Source organism: Triplophysa dalaica, chromosome 3 (assembly GCF_015846415.1).
Source record: "Triplophysa dalaica isolate WHDGS20190420 chromosome 3, ASM1584641v1, whole genome shotgun sequence".
NCBI lineage: Eukaryota > Metazoa > Chordata > Actinopteri > Cypriniformes > Nemacheilidae > Triplophysa > Triplophysa dalaica.
In genome coordinates, this window is record NC_079544.1 from 26,761,867 (window position 1) to 26,785,221 (window position 23,355).

At 39.0% G+C, this 23,355-nt stretch overlaps 1 protein-coding gene across 2 annotated transcripts in view; it reads right to left on the bottom strand.

The window, feature by feature from the left end:
- Positions 1-23,355, bottom strand: part of mov10l1 (Mov10 like RISC complex RNA helicase 1) — a 65,769-nt gene that overhangs the window by 41,353 nt on the left and 1,061 nt on the right. For both annotated transcript variants that reach the window (XM_056744227.1, XM_056744226.1), the window contains exons 3-6: positions 17,328-17,515; positions 9,012-9,171; positions 2,480-2,592; positions 999-1,186 (exon numbers count right to left, since the gene is read on the bottom strand). In XM_056744227.1, the coding sequence (XP_056600205.1) occupies positions 999-1,186; positions 2,480-2,592; positions 9,012-9,171; positions 17,328-17,515 (649 nt within the window). The remainder of the gene's footprint in view (positions 1-998; positions 1,187-2,479; positions 2,593-9,011; positions 9,172-17,327; positions 17,516-23,355) is intronic.

The following is a 23,355-nucleotide window of genomic DNA, read 5'->3' on the forward strand; positions in this document are numbered from 1 at the left end:
ATAACAGTGCAACCTTAATATAATGCACAACAAATAACATAATCATGTATTAAGAGCCTTATCACCCGTGACCCTACCTCTGTCTCTCCACCTGGGCTTCAGCTTTACAGCTTACCTTATAAAATGACACAATTGGTGGTGCATGGCATCTAAACAATTCAAAGCTCTCAGTTTACAAACACACTGAGAAATTATACTGTAGATTCTTAAGCTAACATTTATGAGTACTGAATTTCTCAACTAACATACTACTGTGTCACGTTGACCTCATGTGTGACCCTGCCCCACAACATCAGAGGACTGCTTCTGTCACCTGACCTGACAAAATGATGCAAAGATACATCATTAGCTAAAAATGCACAGTTTTTAATAAAGTCATATATATCATGACAATCAACGATTTTATATGTAGTTTGTGGCGAGTCCACCGGTGCAGCATTGTCATGGAAACCAACAAATCACACACCTGCCGATCATACAGCAGCATACATGCAAGACACATTGTAACATAAAAAGTAACAAAAGACAAACACAGCGCAAGGAGTAGAGCACAACTTCACAGTGCATTATCACTTTAATATAGCGAACTATTCGATTTTACACAGTCATGTTTATAAGACTTGTTTATTCAAGTGTGGTTTGTGTCTGACCACCCCACAAACACAGAGAGCAGACACACATCTGTTCATGAAAATCACTGTTACGTCAATAAATAAATTGTTGCAACAGGCTGCAAATGTGCTGCTACATCAGGCTCTGTATGTGTATGTGCTTGACTACAGCATGCAGTGAATTCCTGAACACTGAATGAAAGCGAGCCGCATACTCAATAATATGATTTCACACAACGGCAAAACATGATATCACACACCAATACTACACAGGATTTAATGACACCTTTTTTAAAGTGATGCATGGATAGGACATTTCTCATGATTTTAGAAATTAAAATATATTTGTTTCTGGCAACAGGCCTATGACAAAGTAATGTTGGTCACCTGTGCTGAACGGGGGTCATGCAAAGAGCTCTCCAGCAGTACAGCGACTGACTGCTTTCCAGCACCACAACATTCACTATGTCTCCCCGAGCAGGTGTGAAGCCAGACGGCACGATCAGAGACTCCAGGCTGAAAAACACACTGTCTTCCACAACACCACTCTTGCCAAATGTGCAGGTCACACAAACCTGAGAAATATCGAGACAGGCTTGAGGACAGCAGCATTACCAACATTCAACACGTTTTCAAATGGTCTCAACATTAGAAAATTCATTGATTGATTTCAGAGTTCCCACCAACACATTTCATTTGTGAGTACTGTATAATCTTTTCAAACACCATTACGTCTAACTGAGTGAGATTCATTAAATGTTGATCGAAGAAAACATTTGGGCTACTCTGGGTATTGCGTTGCATCAAATCATTTATTTTCTGTCTTCAGCATTGTGCTTACAACCACCTTGTATCGGACACAATACAATTATTGTGTGAACTATTGATAGAATTACCTGTTTTTTTACTGTCGAGTACAAAAATTGAGAAAGTACAAGACCATTTATCAGGAAGATGTGGTCAATCGAACAAACATCAAATCACAAAGTAACCTAGAGCAACTAAATGCCGCTCTCAAATTGGGTGCGTTTACAAAGACCATTGAATTCCCATTGTAAAAGTCCAATCCCAATGAAAATGCTACATATAAACAAATGGCCAAAACAATCAATTTAATTTGAATTATATGGTGTGGTTTAAACTTTCTAAACCGCTTGACAGGACATGTAAACACAAAAAAGAATATAAAAGAAAATAATTTCCCAAATGATCTAGCCATGTTTCCATTTTAGTACATAGACGGCAAAGTGATAGATAACATATCAAAATATTAATCTAATATATATATATATAACAAGCGATTCCAGTCATATTTGTTGGTGACGTAGTGAGTTCAGCTCAGGTTTTGGTGGAAACGCGAGCCGGTACTTTGCAATGGCCGACCTCTGGTCGATTACCAGTTTCAGCGCCAGTGCCAAGCCCGGTATCGCCGTTTAAAGCCACTTTGTACTCAGGTTTGCATACCTTTACCACCACCATTGTATCCTTTTTACAATAAAACTATTCCTTGTCATTCTTTTCTCTTGTTTGTTCTACTTTCGGGACCGAAGATGGTTTAAGTTGAGACTCCAGCCCTGGGGGCACACTGCTTTACAAATTTTGTTAGACTCTTTATTTATTACACCTGATTCAAATGATCAGTTCAAACAGAGCGAAATCTACAAACTGAATTAATTGTGTCAGATACAGTTATAGACATACAAAAGTGCGGGGCGGTAGCACACCAAGACTGGAGTTAAGAAACAATGTTATATTTATGTCATAATATGGAAAAACAGTAGAATGTAGAGAAAACACCCAAAAGTCTCACCAAATACCCTTACAAGTGACAGAGGGAACCCTGACATGTGTAAAGAGTGAAAACAAACCCCGTCCATGCGACGATATCGCAGTGGAGAAACTGTCTGTGCCTGACTGCTCCATTCTTTAGGGCTGACGAAATATTGTGCCAACACCCAGTCTCCCTTCATTGGCACAAAACCTAAAATACAAACAAAGACATTAATATCTCTCTTTTCAACAGTTTTAAATTATGTTTGGTCTGTTAAAGGGGCCATATCATTTTTTTATCATTCAGCATTTCTTCAAACATTCAAACATTTTAATCCACTCATGTCATTCTAAACCTATATATATTTTGTTTAGGTATTTTTAAGAATTTCAGGCCTCTTTTATACTATCCAACTAAATGGGGATGATGAAGGTACCATTAAGCATCCAATTTTGAAATAAAAAACCCAGCAAGTAAAGTTATCAAAATCTTGAAAAAAAAGAGAACTCAAACACTACAGTCATGTTCGCTGTTGGTGCTGAAGCAGTGCCCACTCACCTCTCTCAATTTGAGTCCCATGTATGTGTGAAGTTTTACCGGAGGATTTGAATTTGACACGCACATTATCAATAGTTAATTACTCAAGTGCATCGCGATCACGTCCAGTGATCAATTTTTCTGTTCGCTGTTTATGTGGAAATCAGGGCTAGACATTAAGCGTTGTCAGGTGGTTGTCCTTCGGACAAGAACATTTGCCATTCACTTGTCAGAGTACAAAAATTACTTGTCTAAAGATAAAAAATATAAACTCAGCAAAAAAAGAAACGTCCTCTGACTTTCAACTGTTTTTACTTTCAGTAAACTTATTATGTGTAAATATTTGTATGAACACTAAAAGAGTCAACACCATAAGAAAACTCAAAATGTTTCACAGACATGTGACTAACAGAAATAGAATAATGTGTCCCTGAATGAAGGTAGGCTCAAAATCAAAAGTACCAGTCAGTATCTTGTTTGGCCACCAGCTGCTAGAAGTACTGCAGTGCATCTCCTCCTCATGGACTGGACCAGATTTGTCAGTTCTTGCTGTGAGATGTTACCCCACTCTTCCACGAAGGCACTTGCAAGTTCCTGGACATTTCTGGGGGGAATGGCCCTCACCCTGCGATCCAACAGGTCCCAGACGTGCTCAATGGGATTGAGATCCGGGCTCTTCGCTGGCCATGGCAGAACACTGACTCGCGCACAGAACGAGCAGTATGGCTGGTGGCATTGTCCTGCTGGAGGATCATGTCCGGATGAGCATGCATAAAGGGTACCACATGAGGGAGGAGGATGTCTTCCCTGTACCGCAAGGCATTGAGATTGCCTGCAATGACAACAAGCTCAGTCCGATGGTGATGTGATATACCGCCCCAGACCATGACGGACCCCCCACCTCCAAATCGATCCCGCTCTAGGGTACAGGCCTCGGTGTAACGCTCATTCCTTCGACGATAAACACGAATCCGTCCATCACCCCTGGTGAGACAAAACCGTGACTTATCAGTGAAGAGCACTTTTTGCCACTCCTGTCTGGTCCAGCGAAGGTGGGTTTGTGCCCATAGGCGGCGTTGTTGCTGGTGATGTCTGGTAAGGACCTGCCTTACAACAGGCCTACAAGCCCTCAGTCCAGCCTCTCTCAGCCTATTGCGGACAGTCTGAGCACTGATGGAGGGATTGTGTGTTCCTGGTGTGACTCGGGCAGTTGTTGTGGCCATCCTGTACCTGTCACAAAGGTGTGATATTCGGATGTACCGATCCCTGTGCAAGTGTTGTTACACGTGGTCTTCCACTGCGAGGATGATCAGCAGTCCTTCCTGTCTCCCTGTAGCGCTGTTTTAGGCGTCTCACAGTGCGGACATGGTTAAATAAAATAGGTTACTACAGGCAACCCCCATGTGAATCTGTTCACAGACGCACTCTCCCAAGTAATTCAAAGTGCAAATGAAAAAATGAACTTAATCTCCAGGGTTGCACTTAGAGTTTATTTTACGGGCGTTTAGGGTTTGAGTGAAGCTATCGGCTAACAGAAAAACTCAAGCGTCTTCCCAAAGACCCGTCAGATTAAAAGTCCTTTAGTGAACTATAATATTTGCTATTGAAAGTTGTAGTCCAATTGTCCAATTGTAACACGATAGTATCTAAGAATTTTACTGCAGTTTACTATAGTTAATGCAGTTGAATTATATGGCCCTAATTTATCTATCTGTATGTACCATAAATGCATTTTGTCAGTTACCTGCCTTTTCATGATGAACTGCACTTGCATAATTTTTTTATGATGACAACCCACAATTAATACTTGTGCTTCTACTGTTTGGCCTGTGCTACCAAACTTTAAACCTTTCTAGCACCAGTGCTATGTGCAAAAAAACTCTGCATTAATGTACTGCATTCTGTATGCTACTACAGGGCACTGAGGGCAGTCACTCTTTTCCTGTTGGTTCTTTGCAATGCTGGCAAATGTAACCTTTCAGTTGACTTGCGAAATCACTTTAATTTTTTTATTAATAAAGGATACTGGAAGTAAAATCCGTCTGGGTTATGACAAATACTTTCCTTTAATAGTCACACAGAAGGAAAAAGTATTGTATAGGAAAAAGATGCATCGAGAATCGTATCATCATCGCAGCACAGGTCTCTGAATCATAATCGAATTGCATTGTGTCGTGCCTAGAGATTCTCACCCCTACCGATGGTTGTAAATTCAAATCAGAGCGTCTTCCATGTCTGGAAGGGATGTATACTGAGTCTTTAGAGTAACAATAATATAATAAGATAACCTTGTTTGATATGGGTTTTGCTAAAATAAATATATGTATCATATATCTAAAATACTAGGTACTTATACTATACTGACTGGGTTAAATAGAATTGTTTTACTAAAAAGAGACCGTTGTTTAAGCCCAGTTCGTGGGAGAAGCAGTTTGTTGCAGCTTGAGAATCAACTGAAACTCTTAAGTGTAATTGATTAATAGTGTGTCTTATTGAGTCTAACGCAGTTCCGTTTCCATTGTGTGCGTCCGCTGAGTCACGTGTTAATTGTTGCGTTTGTTTCGCTTGTTATTGGGAGATATTGGAAGGCGTGTCCTGCTGCATTAAATTAAGAATACAGCAACCATCACAGTAACCACATCACATCCTCCTGTCCACCCTCAAGGCCATGGGGGTCTCCGGAATGGTGCTACAATTGTTCAGGTCCTACCTCTCGGGTAGGTCCTTTAGCGTATCTTGGAAAGGTGAGGTCTCTGAGTCCCAACATCTCGACACAGGTGTGCCTCTGGGCTCAGTGCTTGGTCCGTTGCTATTCTCTGTATACATGACATCCCTAGGCTCTGTCATTCGGAAACATGGCTTTTTCTATCACTGCTATGCGGATGATACACAACTCTACCTGTCTTTTAGCCCAGACGTTTCTGCACGCATCTCAGCTTGCCTAGCCAACATCTCACTCTGTATGAATGGCCATCACCTGCAGCTGAACCATTCAAAAACAGAACTGCTTGTAATCCCGGCCGATACAAAGACTGATCACAACCTCTCCATTCAACTGGGCTCATCAACCATCACATCTTCCAGAAAGGCAAGAAACCTGGGAGTGGTGATCAATGATCAGCTCAACTTCACAGATCAAGTTGCCAGCACCGCCCGGTCCTGTAGATTCATCCTCTACGATATTAGGAAAATTAGACCCTTCCTATCAGAGCATGCTATGCAAGTCCGAGCACAGGCTCTGATCCTGTCCAGACTGGACTACTGCAATGCACTACTGGGTGGACTTCCAGCTTGCACAACCAAACCTCTACAGATGATCCAGAATGCTGCGGCAAGAGTTATCTTTGATGAACTGAAGAGAGTACACATCACTCCTCTATTGATTAAGCGACATTGGCTCCCTATAGTCGCTCGCATCAAATTAAAGACTCTGCTCCTGGCCTACAAGACCACCACTGGTTTGGCACCACCTTATCTTCACTCACTAATGCAGACATATGTACCCGCCAGATACCTACCCTCTGCAAACGAACGGCGTCTTGTGGTGCCATCCCAAATGGTAAAAAAAATCTCTCTCGCGGACCTGTGGAATGATCTACCCGCTGCTACAAGATCTGCAGATTCTGTAGCCATCCTTAAGAAACGTCTGAAAACACATCTCTTCCGTCAACATCTGACTGATCTGTTCTGAATCTATTTTCTTCTCTACTCTTTAAACAAAAAAATGGTTCTGTATACTGTGTTAGGTTATATGAGAACATTCTTTATTTTTTGATTGCACTTATGCTTTTGTTGTCCTTATGCTGTCCCAATTGCTTCCATTGCCTACCCCACCTGTAAGTCGCTTTGGACAAAAGCGTCTGCTAAATGACTAAATGTAAATGTAAATACAATTTTCGTCGGCTAAAACTAGATGAAAATAGTCATGGATAATTCTGACTAAAATGCTCATACTTTTAAGTCGACTGAAACTTGACTAGACTAAGAAGAGCATGAACGTGACTAAAAACTAAAATGACAGCTTGACACAAAGACTAAACTAAAACTAAAATTAAAACAGGCCGCCAAAAAACAACACTAGTGCACACACACAGTACTCTAAGTCAGTTCATACACAATAAGACACTTTTTATATCAGAGAAACCTCCCAGCTCGTGCTATAGTCTAACACCGCTTTTCTTTTTCTTTCTCTGTATACGATGAAATAATTCTAAAATTAAATCACGTGTGCTTTCAACTGTTCCTATCCTTTCTGTTATATTTAGAATAATTTTCTGTTCCAAAATTTTGTGAATCATGATTTGTTTCTAAAAGCGTTCGTACGAAAGGTTTCAAGCACAAATTTGTGTGTATGCATGCTTTGTGAATGAGACCCATTATTTCTTCAATGTTTATGTAACCCGCGGTTCTAGTGGCTATCCAAAGACCCCATTACATCCTGTTTAAAGCATATATTTCACAACATGCTTTCATTTGGTAAACTGGATCAACATTTTCATTTTTAATGTTTTGATATGTTTTGACAGATCCCGCTTTCAGGACAAAACAATTTATGAATGACGCTTGATTCCGAACGCACACTTGATGTGGCTGCCACATTTAAAATAACTTTAAAGAGCCTGACATTATAAAAACCCCACTGCATAGACATTTCTTGTTTTAATACAATATTTCCCCAATGTATGTGTATGTATCTTACCAATATGTATACATGAATGTTTATAACTTAATCCAGGGTTAACATGTTTGTTTCAAACTTGTCTAGTTGAGATTTGAAGTATAATCTGAACAATGAGCAGTATTGTTGTCAGGCTGTATTTACTTTATATGTTGGTCTGTTATTTGGTGTGAGATTAATTTGGGAAAGTAGGAGCTTGTAAACGCGTAAAACACAGAAATAATGATAGTGCGTGGTTGAAAAGACTGTTTGTGACGTCGTTACATACCTTATGATAATAATGGTTTCTTTGCTCATGCACCAGCACATATTGAAGCGTTATGATCAAGTTAATAGACACACGAGAATCATTGATTTTCATTAATGAGATTGCGTGGGTGTTCGAATCGAGTTTTTAACGATTAATCGTGCAGCTCTACTGCAGCGTCTTTTTGTTTACATAACATGTCCAGAGTTATAACGGGCTGTGCGTCAGTGATAACTGTCCGTGGGGAAACGCTGTGCTTTGTGTGTACTGTTGTTAAATGACATTAAAAGAAGCTTGATTTTTTATATTCGAATGACTCGAGTTACTCGAAGAATCATTCCAGCCCTAGTAAAGTCGGTGGTCAACTTGATAAAAAAACTTTTTTTCTAATTCTGGATCCCTGTGTCGCTCACATTAAACGTTTCCATATCGCTACATATAGATTACATCTTGGTGGAAAATCTCATTTGGTGAGTAAAGCTCATCAACAGTGAAAAGCAATACAATACTAAATTTAATAGGAAACAAGTACAAAAATATCATGTGAAAAGATGACCGTGCAGAAGCAGAGTGTACTCAAATCTTTGTCAAATATACCTTTATCTGTGCTCTTGTGGTGGGAACAGAACAAATCGTGAATCATGTGGATGAAAACGGGACAAATTGTGAATAATGCGGGTGGGAGCAGGATAAGATCATATATGTTATTGTTGGTAGTGCGATAGAATCCTGCGGAAGCAGGCAGGAATGAAATCTGTCCAGCGCAGGTCTCTAGTCGAAACCGTATAGCTGCGTAAAAACTATTGATCTGCGACTAGTCAACATTAGTGGTGTAACGTGACACTTTAAACTTAATGTGGAGTAGTCGACAAGTTTGCGCAACCCCTAGTATAACTATAAAAGCTGTATAGTTCTGATCCCCATTGAGTTTTATTGTGTTTTCAAAAAGCTTATGCGTTTCATACAAGAAAGTCAAACAGGCATGACAGGAAGGTAGAACGTGCCTTTTTACCCCTAGTGCTTCTATAGTAACAGTATGTTTTAATAAAACTCAACAACATTATGAATATTCTAAAAAATGTCAAATATTTTGACTTATCTACTGTAGATGCTTGGCCAAGCATTCCGTCAGTTATTTAATTTAAGAGTTTCTAATTCAGTTCAGACCTTCACAAAGAGCTGATCGTGGGAAAGATGTTGTCTGGTTTATAATGCCTCCATCTTGATCACATGAGGTCACTGTTCCAATCAGAGGTTTGAGTTTACCGGCCTCTCCTCCGAGAAACTCTGAGTTACCATTCTCCCAAACATTCTTCAGTCGCTCGACCTGAAAAGAGTCAACATTTAACAATCATTATTTTTAATAGGCAGAAACTGAAAGACAAATAAACTAGTGGTTCTCAAACTGTGCCACTGTTCTCTAACTGTTCTCTAGTGACACGACTATATATTTAGTGTTGTCAATATACCAAATTATTGGCTTCGATACGAACACCGAATCGAAACCATGCAAAACAAACATACAGGAAATAATTAAATAATAGATGATGAAACAAAAATAAATAAAAGGATTTTAAGGTAGTTATAAGTTTTATAAACTTAAGTATGCAGCTCCAGTGTGTTCCTGCCTTGCTTTTTGAGCATGTCCTCCGCCTGATTTATAAATAACATGTCACCACACAGAATATGAGTGTTAGGTATCAATCTATACACACAGTCCTACAGGTGTACTTTTCTCGGCAGGGTGTGTTTAACATTTTGGGGGTCCTAAAAAGAGTCAAGAACTAAGGCATGCATACTAACATTTTTTCTTTGAATTGCACAGAAGTAACATTGAGAACATGGAATTAGCGAGACATATATAAGATGGATTTACTTTGATATGAACCGCATAACAGCACAAAAAATAGTTTACAGTTTGCTATTAGAATAAATATTCTTTGTTTTGGAATCAAATATTTGATATGTGCACTTCATGACAGTACTGTTTATCACGGTCACTACCCGAAAGAATGTGGTGCAAATTTTTATAATTTTACAATTTCAACAATTTCATTAGTCCCATTACTGTAATTTAAAGCCAAACATAAATCTAAAAGTTATTGATGTGCTTTAGAAACCGGTAAATGAAAACAGATCATGCATTGCTAGATGGTACTTGAAGTGATCCTTCAAACATCCTGTCTATTTCCAGGGAAATCAGAGTCAGAGACATTAAAATTAACTTAATCCCAAAAAAACCTTTCCACTCGATTTCATTGCTGTCATTAAAGGACCTGCTGAGATCATTTCAGTAATCATCTTGTTAACTCAGGTGAGAATGTTGACAAGCACAAGGCTGTAGAGATCATTATGTCAGGCTGATTGGGTTAGAATGGCAGACTTGACATGTTAAAAGGAGGGTGATGCTTGAAATCATTGTTCTTCCATTGTTAACCATGGTGACCTGCAAAGAAACGCGTGCAGCCATCATTGCGTTGCATAAAAATGGCTTCACAGGCTAGGATATTGTGGCTACTAAGATTGCACCTAAATCAACAATTTATAGGTTCATCAAGAACTTCAAGGAAAGAGGTTCAATTCTTGTAAAGAAGGCTTCAGGGCGTCCAAGAAAGTCCAGCAAGCGCCAGGATCGTCTCCTAAAGAGGATTCAGCTGCGGGATCGGAGTGCCACCAATGCAGAGCTTGCTCAGGAATGGCAGCAGGTAGGTGTGAGCGCATCTGCAAGCACAGTGAGGCGAAGACTTTTGGAAGATGGCCTGGTGTCAAGAAGGGCAGCAAAGAAGCCACTTCTCTCCAAAAAAAACATCAGGGACAGATTGATCTTCTGCAGAAAGTATAGTGAATGGACTGCTGAGGACTGGGGCAAAGTCATATTCTCAGATGAAGCCCCTTTCTGATTGTTTGGGGCATCTGGAAAAAGGCTTGTCCGGAGAAGAAAAGGTGAGCATTACCATCAGTCGTGTGTCATGCCAACAGTAAAGCATCCTAGCACCATTCATGTTTACCCACACACGCTCTATTTACAAATGCACTCATCCTTATGCACACATGTACAATCTACAAATATACTGATCTGTCACATGTGCTTTGCATTCTGACTTATGAATTTGTGCACATACACTTTTGCACATGTGGATTTCTTTTATGACTACTACGTAACTGACTCTTAATTTAAGTTGCCTCTCTTTTAAAAACAGGCTAAATTTAGAACACTAAATGTACAGATACCAAATTTTACTGGCCAACAAAGATTTATAAGAGAAGAATAATTTTTGAATATTCTATGTAGTGGTGGGCCGTTAACGGTGTTACCGTGCTACGTTAACGTGAGACTCTTATCGCGCGATAAAAAAAAGTCGCCGTTAATCTATTCTCAAAGTTGGGTTGGGAGCTGGGTCTATACTACGTAAGCTATGATGACTTTCACCTTGATATTTTAGCACGGATGTATACCTAGCTGAATTGCACTGTACCGGGCGAGACCGAGATTTTTCAACTCCGCCTCATCATCTCATGACCAGGGTTTCTTTCGCGCGATTAGCGCCGCAAGTAGGTCTATCGCGTCTTTGCATTGACTTAACATGTAAATCACTCGCGCTTGACACGTCATTCGCGTTTGGTCTGAACACAACATAACGTTACTGTGAAATTACCGCATCAAACGTGACGTGCTAACATGGATGCAGCTATGAAGCTGCCGGGTTTGCTTCAGGGAATATTAATTTTTAAGAAGATTCCCAATAGAAACATCGACAAGACTAAGGTTGTTTGGACCTTGTGCAATGCGGAATTGGTTTAAAAAAAAACTCTCTCAACAGGTAGTGGTCTAGCTTTAGTTGAAACCAGTAAATTTGTATTGGCACCTGATGTATTATGGCTCCTGTATGACATATCGCTTGTTGCTCCCTCACTCTTTGTAAATTGCTTTAGATAAAAGCGTCTGCTAAATGAATAAATGTAAATGTACTGTAGGAGCTCTTCCAGTCTCAAGTACCACCTAAACGCAAAGCATCCCTTAGCTAATGCGGAAGTAAACACAAGTTCATTTTATTGAACATAATTTATTTTCATCACCAATTATCATAGTAGAACAGCTTTCTCAAGCAGTTTGTGATGCATTTTAGAAACAGGAGATGAGCCCCTGGTCTAATGCGCCACCTGGCTTGAGACACCCGTTCTCAAAGACTTACTTATAGTCATTATTTGGGTAGCACACATATTCTGAATGCCCTCAGCAGAATTCAAATGAGCGGTTTTCACCCGAGGTTAAATCAATGATGGGTGCGTTGTGATTTAGTTTTGATGCGCGGCTTTGAAAAGAGCCGCTGCAGTAAAGTGCGAGTCTAATAGAAAGTAAAACGAACATAGACTTGAGATAACAACTTGAAAATTTTTTTAAATAATATAAAATAAAAATCCATTGTAGCTTGCCGCATATAGACGCTGTGGCTAATTAAAAAGGCAACTCTCTAGTAGAGATCTCTGGCCATTAATCTGATAATGATTATACTAGATTTATGATATGTGCACATGGCCTGTGCAACTGCTTGCAGTTCGATTTTAAATACAAAAACATATGATACTTACCACATCTTTAAATGGCACACAATCGACATGTAAACATATTGAAATGATTTTCAAAGTGCTCATTGGATTTGATTTGGTTCTATGTCTACAGAGCAAGTTCCCTATTGATTGGTGCATAATAGAGAGACAGTAATCTGAATTCATTTGAACCTACAGAAATTGTGCTTCTAGTATGTAATTTAATTGTTAACAGTGTTACACATTAAAGCAAAATGAAAGGCTTCGTGTTATGTTCTTACGATGATTTTATTGTGTATCAAGACACTTTTCCTCATGTTCACAACACGTAACGCCAAAAAACCCTAAAACATTCGCCTGTCGTTCGTTCTTGCGGTGATCGGATTTGAAATGATTCAGGGATGTCTCTCCAGTAATCCACAGATAAATTATGTTTCCTCCGCGGTAAGTTTCGTTTTCAACGTCTCCTATATCAAATCGTTCATCCTCGGGCTCATGAAATCAGTAACAGCAAACAACAACTCGTAATAATGTGCTCAGGTTGTGTGTGTCAACTTGTCTATGAGGATCTGGATTGTGGGCGTTTGCGGGAAACATCAGTGACATGCGAGTGACCCACGGACTGAAGCGCAGTTGACCATCACACACAGCCTGCACTGGTGGCGGGCTGGCGTTTCTTCTCGTCTTTCCACATGAAATTAAAACTAGAAGAAATTCCAAATTTGCAGGTCGCACATGCGTGAGTACTTGTAAAAATGCTTCTTGACTTGACTTAACTTGTGATAGCACTTGTATTATTGTTGCCTTTAGATTGGTTCATTGTTCATTCATTGTTTCCTCAATTTTGTCTGCAAAATGCCTTGATGTAAATGTATTTATAATATGCTTGAATTTGTATTTATTAAAATCATATTTAGACATTACAATTACATATGTGTAGAACTTTTCATCTGTTCAAGTCTGTTTTAATGCTAAGCTACATGCCACTAACTAGGCACGTAATACACCGTAATTGTTGGTTTAGTTTCACCAAATTGTCGCTCAATTAATAAACACATTTGTGTTATATCTGCCTCTTATCAGAGAATCGCCCACAGTGCTTTCTTAGGCTACATTTACATTTGTCACTTACAATCTTGTCCACATACACATCGAAAAGAGAAGTGTAAACGCACTTCTGATCAGAATGTCATACGATCAGCGTGTCCTCATCCAGAGGTAGTCTTGGACGCATTTTGATCGTATCTCAGTATAATGTAAACGCAATCCAGACAGTTTATCTACATTTACTGGTACAACCTCACAGAAAACCCTGCCTGCTGTCATTATTCTCTCGTCTGTCCTAAGCCTGTCAGACAGCGGAGCAGATTACAAACACAGCGGAAAGTTTACTCTTGCTTCCGAACATTGTACAAACGTTCATTTTCCCACGAAACAATTGTGGATACTATATTACAGCGTATCATTATTTGAAACTTCAGCTGTATAAATCACGTAATTGTGACTACATCCCTGGTATGATTAAAACCCATTCGTTGCAAACTCATCGGGGTGAAAAAAGGTGACTTCACATTTACTTCGAGGTAATCTGTTCACACAGCAGCTTAAAGTCACAGCTTTAGTCTAAACATGAACCATCAAACTCGTAATGTTACACTATTTGCACAGCATGCCTGTAACCATAGTGACGGATTTAAAATAGATTTTTACACAAGAGGTTGCATTGTAACAACCACGTTAGGTGCGATACCATCAGCAATGTTGTACTAAAAACCAAACGTAACCCTCGCATGAGTAACGTTACAGCATGTTGTACAACAAATCTGGAGTTGCGCACAAAAAGCAAAACTATACAAGCTTGTTTATAACATATTGTGAGAATTTACTGTATACAGCGTTATCAACTCTTTTTTTCAGAGGGCTGCTGACGTTTGCGTCTCGTACCGACCCCGGAAGACAGAAGCGGCAGCCTTGCAATGGAGCTCTCAATACACAGTTTATATACAGTCATGGCCAAAATTGTTGGGACCCCTGAAGTTTTTCCAGAAAATCAAGTATTTCTCACAGAAAAGTATTGCATTAACACATGTTTTATTATACACATGTTAATTCCCATTTTGTATAGGAACAAAACAAAAAAAGGAGGGAAAAAAGGCAAATTTGACAAAATGTCACAGAAAACTCCAGAACTGGACTGGACAAAATGAATGGCACCCTTAACTTAATAGGTGTTTGCACAGCCTTTGGAACATATAATTGAAATCAATCGTTTCCTGTAACCATCAATAAACTTCTTACACCTCTCATCCGGAGTTTTGGACCACTCTTCCTTTGCAAACTTTCCACCACATTTGACTGTAGGTACTGTGTTCTTTTCTTTGTAGGCCTTTTGGTTTACTCAAGTAGATTTAGTCCAACTGTAGTAACCGTTGCTTTTTTATGTCTCCGTGTCAGCAATGCGGTCCTCCCTCCTGCCATAGCGTTTCATTTCATTTAAATGTCGACGGATAGTTCGCGCTGACACTGATGCATCCTGAGCCTGCAGGACAGATTGAATTTCTTTGGAGCTTGTTTGGGGCTAATTATCCACCATCCGGACTATCCTGCGTTGCAACCTTTCATCAATTTTTCCCTTCCGTCCACGTCCAGGGAGATTAGCTACAGTGCCATGGGTTGCAAACTTCTTGATAATGTTGCGCACTGTGGACAAAGGAACATCTAGATCTCTGAAGATGGACTTTTGTAACCTTGAGATTGTTGATATGTTTCCACAATTTTGGTTCTCAAATCCTCAGACAGTTCTGTTCTCTTCTTTCTGCTGTCCATGCTTAGTGTGGCACACACAGACACACAATGCCATGACCAAGTCAACTTCTCTCCATTTTGTCTGCTTTCAGGTGTGATTTTTTTATATTGCCCACACCTGTTACTTGCCCCAGGTGAATTTAAAGGAGCATCACATGCTTGAAACAATCTTATTTATCCACAATTTGGAAAGGGTGCCAATAATTTTGTCCAGTCCATTTTTAGAGTTTTGTGTGACATTGTCAAATTTGCTTTTTTCCCTCCTTTATTTTGCTTTGTTCCAATACACACTAAGGGAATAAACATGTGTATAGTAAAACATGTGTTAATGCATTACTTTTCTGTGGGAAATACTTGATTTTCTGGAAAAATTTCAGGGGTGCCAAAAATTTTGGCCATGACTGTATATGATTTAGAGGTCGACCGACACCGTTCTGTGTGCACGTGTGAAACCCACCGCAGCTTGAATATGTGATAGTGATCATCTGAAGTGGTCATGTGCAAAAGCTTGTGTGATTTGACACACATTCTCTGCTTTAGGGTTGCTCACATTATTGTTTAACCGATAGTCAAAATTTTGACCGGTTAATACTATCAGTAAAACGGTTATTTATTTATTTATGGCTGTGTGGTTAAATACAAATCCACTATAGGCTAAAGCCTATTTTTTTAACTCATGGGGTGTGTCAACATAACGTCACGTACACACCTACAGACGTTTTGTGCAGAGAACGCAAAAATGAAGCTAGAGAAAAGAAGCACTGTGTGGGACCGCTTCAACAGAAAAGGAGACGAAGTGACTTGCAAAATATGCTAGGCAGTATTAAAATACAGCAGTAGCACAAGTACAATGCAAAATCATTGCGAAGCAAACATTCACAAGAATCGGTTGGTCCATGTGATGAAAGACGACTAACTCTGCCCTCCATGTTTTCAGGGAGAAATTGCGATGCACGCCGATCTGAAGAGATTACACAGAGAATCAGTTCAAAGACATAAAAAGTAAAAGACATGTTGCCCATTAGTGTTGTCTGTGGTGAAGGTTTTCGAGCGCTTCTGGAAAATATTGAGCACAATTATGAGATCCCTTCAAGATGTACTATTGCCCATAGAATTGAAGCCTGTTATGAGGAGAGAAAAAACGTTTCAATCACAACTCGAAAGCACGAAGGTCAGAGCCATTACGATGGACTGTTGGATGGCACTCACATCAGAGAGCTATATTACAGTAACGTGCCACTACATCGATGAGGACTGGCAAAGTTTGTCAAGCAGAAGACTTCTTGAACAGAGGTGGGCCATAACAGCTGTTCTGTCTGACAGAACTAACAAAGCTGCAAGATGCCAGAACGCTGGAGTTGCGAGACGAATACTAGCAGATCATCGCAGTAATTGCGCAAGTGTTAGAAACTTTAATACGTGCAACCACTATAATGTCAACAGAAAAGAACGTATCGATTTCCAATATTTACCCCATCACATTTAGCCTCCTGAACACACACCTGATGAGAATACCACCTTGTCTGCTATTAGACACCACTTATAGAGCATAGATGCTTATATTTATACACATATAAGATCATTAATCGTCTTAATGACTCGAGCTAGGTAGTCCAAACAATTGTAGCCGGGGTTTTACATCCTTGTTGAGGACCTGGGTGATTGTTTTTTGAAGATCAGCGGACAGTCTAATGACTCATGACAAACAAGAAACCCTTAAACAACTATGAGTAAAAATAAAAAACTGTCATTGATTGTTTAGGTAATATCATACAGTATTAAGAATCAGGGGCGTGTATACTTTTCCACTGAGCTATTTTTTGAAATTCTGTTATTATTCTTTAGTGTGAACTTTATGTTAACATTTCTTTAGTGAAATAACTTGCTCAGGGCAGGACTAAATTTAACATAAACCTTTTTTTTCCAAAAGTTAAAGATACTAACAGCACAACTGTTTAAGGGTCCATATGCCTAATACTGTAAATGAGCAAATTCAAATTCAAATATAATAAGTTTGTGTTTCATGTGTTAGTCCCATTTAAGTTTTGACTGAAAACGTCACATGCATATGCTGAATTTATCCTGTGACAAATTAAATGGAGTGATTTTTCAATAGTGTTAAGATCTCACCCTCAATGCTCTCCATCCTCCATGAGCTCCTTCTCGAACAGCAATAGCTTGAACTGTGTCTCCCACACACAACACAACTCCTCCTAACACAACTCCTGATGTGAAATACACAGAATGATCTATTAGACCATAATCCACACACAGCTGTGTCACGACACCAGTGTGCACCTGCCGGATCTCCTCCGCACCTGGGTACAAAAAAAAACACTAAACTGAGTGCTGCACAAACACACTCACCGGAGCAAAACACACACACTTACCTGAGCACAACAAACACAAAAGCTTGCATTTCTCCATTAGTCAAACAGGTGTAAATGGACCTCCCACTATGTGTCTACACAATGATTAAACTCAAGCAAACTTTAGCATATGACCTCTTTGGACAAATATGAAAAAATTATACAAAATGTAATACATTCGAAAATGGCATTTAAGACTGGCCTTAAATTTCTCTAAATATATTTATCAACTTTTAAGACCCCGTGGACACCATGTATGAAACCGCAGGTTGCGTTTATTGGGCTAGTTTAGTTTTTTTGAGCTTCCATGTGTGTATATGTTTATTTATATTATAAGGATAAATAGATAGTTGAAGGATAAACGTTAACTGACGAGTTTCTTAATGTGTATTAATACTTGGAATGGATACCTCGCAGCTAAAGGACGGATCATTCTCAAAAGTGTGGAGAGCGTCCGCCTGGTAGAGTAAAGAGAGGGGGACCAGAGCCCAGCAGAAGGGGGAAAAATACAGCGGTGGTAGGAATAATGAATCCAACTTATGTTTACCTGTTTCATACTAAGGTGCATATCGCGTTGCACAATGAATGAGTGGATCATTTTGAAAGATATTTCTCATTCATTAATATTTGAGGCGCACTGATTGACCGGTCAGAAACCGGCCGGTCAGTCTCACGTCTTGCCGATTGTATGTTGCCAGCGATGTGGGCAATAATGTCAAATACGCAAGTAAACGTCCGTTCAAGGCGGCTATCTTTCACTGCTCATTTACGCTCGTGACTGTGGTTCCACCGAAATGCACGAGTCTCCGCGCGCACACATACACATCATGTAGTGCACAGAAAATGTTTGACTGTCCAGTAGTTCACCTTCGTTGCTCCGTCTACTTCGGGTATGTACTACATGCTAACTGTGATGCTAAACTCTGACACATGCTAAACTCATGTTGAAGTCGTTCACTATGTGTAAAACAAATGTAAATTTCATTCAACCCGATTCATTGTTTTACATTAAAACAATGGTGATTTCACTGAGGTAAAATGACATTCAACACAACTAAAAAATCCAAACTATAAAAAATGAATAAATCAACCAATATTTGTGATAAATATCTGATTGAGTTCTTTACTAACACATAAAAGGGCAAATACATATTTAGAGTAGAATTCACTCATAAGATTTTTTGCCTTTTATTGAAGTGGCAGTTAAAATCAACAGACTTCTTTTAGTACTACAGACCAAACATAAAGAGAAGTTATTTTACATTTCAGAAAAAAAAATAAAGCAATGATAGTTTCATAAACAGAGACAAGAATAAAGTTGAAGTATTTTTTGTTATCTTAGACTTTTGTGAGAGTACGAAAATGAAAAAGGTTGATTAAGTGATGTAGTGAAGTAATTTTAGTTATATTTTATTATTTATACTTATTTTCAGTCACAGAGTTCTTCAATTTAAGAGTTATTTTGGCAAGAGAAGATTCTATAATTTATGTAATGATAATAAAAAAATAAAAATCGGAATCGGCAGGTTTCAATTATAATAAAACCGGAAATCGGCAAAGAAAATTGCAATGAACGAGTCAATTGACAGTTACAGAAAAAAATACAGTTCAGAACTACAGATCACTCACAGCAGGCCCACCTTAGTTGAATAAATGTTGAAATTGTCAGTTGCCTTGAGCAGGCCGTTTTGCAAGCGTGGCGCTGAAGACACTCGTGCCGAGTCGGAATTGTATGTTTTATAATGTGTCTACACATTTGGCAACTGGCATATGCCGTTTTCATGCAGTCTTTCTCAATTCGTAAAATAGATTTTGTTACTTCAGACCGCCCAGAAATGTCAGTGAGCACAACAGAGGCATCTTTTTCCCAGAGTAGTCGTAAAAGTGTGAGTTTGGCTCCGACTCCACTTTGATTTAGATTTTTTCGCGGCAACAGTCTAGTGAGTGCATGGGAATTCCACATTTTCCTCTTATATTATTAGAGCATACCAACTTTGTGCATTACGGCCACCGACTGTTACGGGTGTGTGGAGCACATAATTCACTTAACCACCCACACCAAAGCAAACAGAAGATTATATTATATGTTAATCTATATAAAAGGAAGACTTGTTTATTCCCGGTCTGGGAAAACCCATCGGATGTCGTGCTGGGAAGCGAGAAAGACAGTTCACCTATCAAAGTAAACCACATAACATGAAGAATGAAGGAGGTTCTATGCACATTTCCCGCCAGTCCTGTGTTAACTATGGCATCCAAATTAGTTTTATACAATGTTTTCGTGAGATGACAGCACCAGGAGTTATCCCCGCTCCGCTGCTCATGCGAGCCGGACCGCGATCGCAAAACCTACAAGAGATGATCAAAAGTTCAGACACTATGCACACGATAAACAACTTAAAACTTGCTTCACCGCTCAAGAGTTGTCCGTATTGTTTGTTAGTGTCCTTGTGTAGTGATAATGGCAGAGCTCTCTTTCTTTAAGAGTGCGCTGCAGCATTTCCCTTCCTTTCGTTTTATTCAAACGGTTTTGTACAGTATTTGTATAGACTTCATCACTAGGAAATGTTTTTTTTATTAAATTGTTATTAGAGTAAGTCTCTTACCACTGTAAAGTGACTTTTACTTGTGATACTGGACTGTTGTGCTTTTATTTTCATCACCTAACTTTGGTTGTATTAAAATAAAACAAGTTCCGAAACGCCAGTGCAGCGTGATGATGTCACTAACATACTAATTACCACCTAATTTCCAAAAATATTTTTGCAGAGAATCAACTAAAAAGTTTGCAGATTCCATATGACCCTGGTTTTGAGTAATGTCATATCCCTCTGAAATGAAAATAAAACTGCACATTATATTTTCCGTGAGTTGAGTGTATTACTTGTGAAAGCATTTGTCATTAAAACAGCTATTTGGGGAGAAAATGTCAATAATTGCAACGCAGGGTGATTTAAGGTGTGCCCCTAAAATTTATGTTTGCGCCCCCAAAAATGTTTGTCAGGGGCTACAGCTCTTCTAGTAATAAAATGTTAGTCTAGATAAAATGTTAGTGTTTAAATGTTAGTGTTTGTAGTCTAGAGTAGACAGGGCTTTAGACTAACTTTTTGGGAATAAAAGAGCTGAATTTAATTACCTTTGTTGTCTATGCTCATCATTCATATTGATGTTCATTCACCGGGTTGATGCTCAGGAAGTTTCAGCATAGCCATGTAGCTAACTTTTTAACAAGATTAACTTGTTTAAAACACTCTTAATTATACTTTCATTGACTATATAATCAACATTTAAATAAATACAGCCCTGTGGAATTAATTATTTATTATCTCCACAAGCGATCGCTGTTTTAAAGTAAAGTTAGTAATTGCATAAATAAACAGTTCTTTGTCCACAGGTTTTTAATAAGACTGACAAAAATATTATTAACGTAACATACCAGTTGAGATATGCAATGATTTATATTCTGTTTTGTTTGTTACTTTCATGACAATGTATTTATCCTATCATAGTTTTCCAAACAATGTATTTACTTATTCGGCATCACATTTTGTAATGTTTTTATCCATCTGTGACAGTGACTGTATCTGTGATCAATTAACTAGAAGATAAACAGCGCTTCCGCATCTTCCTGTGTGATGCGAGTTGACGATTTCCCAATACGCTCGGTGTGTGTGTGCGCAGTCCCGACTAATGAGTTTGGGGCAGTGTTTGTGTTTCAGACCGCTCTTTTGATTTTTTTATTCGGTTAGGATGATTTATTTTTTAACAAAGACACTTATGTAACAGTGCACTTTATTTTCACTCTTTCACACCCCTCTATTTATTGGTGTATAGATGCAAATGTTTTGCTTTGTAGGCAGGGAGGGAGTGAATGTTCTAAATAAAATAGTTTTTTCAGTTGTGATGTAATCAATGTGTCAAAAACAGAAGAATACACGAAATAAATATCTGTTCTGCATATCGGGTATCAGGCACATAAACATGCAAATAATTGATATCTGTTTAAAAAAAAAAAAATATCGGTCGATCACTAGTCTAGAGCCCTGTCCTGATCAGTGACTCGACTACCTGATTCCTTAAAGGTGACATCATATGATAACCCCACTTTTTCTGTGTTTAAGTGCTATAATCAGGTCCCCGGTGCATCTAGCAACACAGAAAACGTGAAAAATAAGAACGCAGTATGTTTTTTTTTGGTGTGCCTTTACCTGCCAGCATGTGAGAAAATGAGCCGTTCAGATTTAGCTCTGGTTGTGATGTTCAAATCGGATTTTCTTATAATGTTACAGCCCCTTATTCTACACAGTTCCACCCACCGTGCTACGCCATTGTTGTTTTCAAAAGCAACAGCGATGTACGTGACGCCATGGCTAAAGTTCAAGGACAACATGCAATGTAGTCGCTGCACAGAGTCCAAACCTAGGAAGAGACGGGTGGATTTATTAAATTTTTAGTGGAAATCCATCAGAAACCAAAGGAAAAAACCTGTTTGTTTGCAGGAATCACTTGAAGCCCGAGTTCTTTATCAACCTGGGACCACACAAGCAGGATTAGCTTCAAAGTTGTCCTCAAAAGTGATCGAGACCGAGTGAACGAGCCAAAACTGCCGATGCAAGTAATATTTATCTACAGTCTGAATTGACGTAAATGAACAGGATTTATATGAGCATAACGTTAGCACATGATAGTGAAAGGAATCCATCACAGGGCTAAATATAACATTCAAAGCCAGTGTTAAATTTACTATATAAGTGCAGATGGACACTTTGTGTTTAGCTGTATGAATGTTAATACATTATGAGCGTTAATATGTTTTGCTAATGAACAGGGGCGAACACTGCAGGATAGTTTCGTTTTAATGGTTTCTAATCATTCATGCTTAGGCTTTAAAATCATTCACAGCTTACTAGTTATGCTTTAACGTTGCATGTGTAACGTTAAAACTTGTCAACGACAAGCACTTAAATCCACGTTATTCCGCTGAGATCTGCAGGTACGCAATCCGTGGATTTTAGGCAAACATACACGCACAACGTGAGCGCTGTTTGCTGGGACGGAATTTTAGTCTACAGAGACATTTAGGACGAAACTAACCACAGAGGAATTCAGGAAATATAGTTTAGCTAAACCACTGCCATGGCAGATCTACGCAAGTGTTGACAAGCCGGACTGAAGAGGGGTGGGGTTCGCTGCAACTCATTATCATTTAAAGAGACGTGCACCAAAACGGGTTGCTGTGAGCAGAGCTGTTTTTGACGATGCAAGAAGGGTTTCGTTTACACAGCCATTGAGTTTTTTAAGCAAATATGTTCCAGACATTTCAGAAAATCCTAATAAATCATACCAACTTGTTGAAAGTGCTCATCTGAGGAGACCTTTAAGACAGCATCTACAGTCAAGGACTTTGCAAGTGTCCAGCAAATAGGGTGTATGAGCGAAGATACTATCTCTGTTTTGTGTCATGGACTCATTGATTCAAAAAAAATACCACAGTGGCCTTACACCAGAGTTGGTTAATGAAATGAGACATCTAAATTCTGTATAGTCAGCTACTTTCCCTATGGAGTTGTCCCCTTTTGAGCTTCTAAATCAAATCTATAATATGCAGCTCCAGATTATTTTCAGTGAAGTGTGAAATGCCTTTTGCAAATTTTTTACTTTGCCTGGGACTCCTGCAAGTGGAGAGAGAGACATTTTAGTAAGCTCAACTTGGTGAAGCACTACCTCAGATGCTCAAACATGATTAAGCCAGACAACTTGATTTGAAAGTCCTGATCAATGACTTTGCT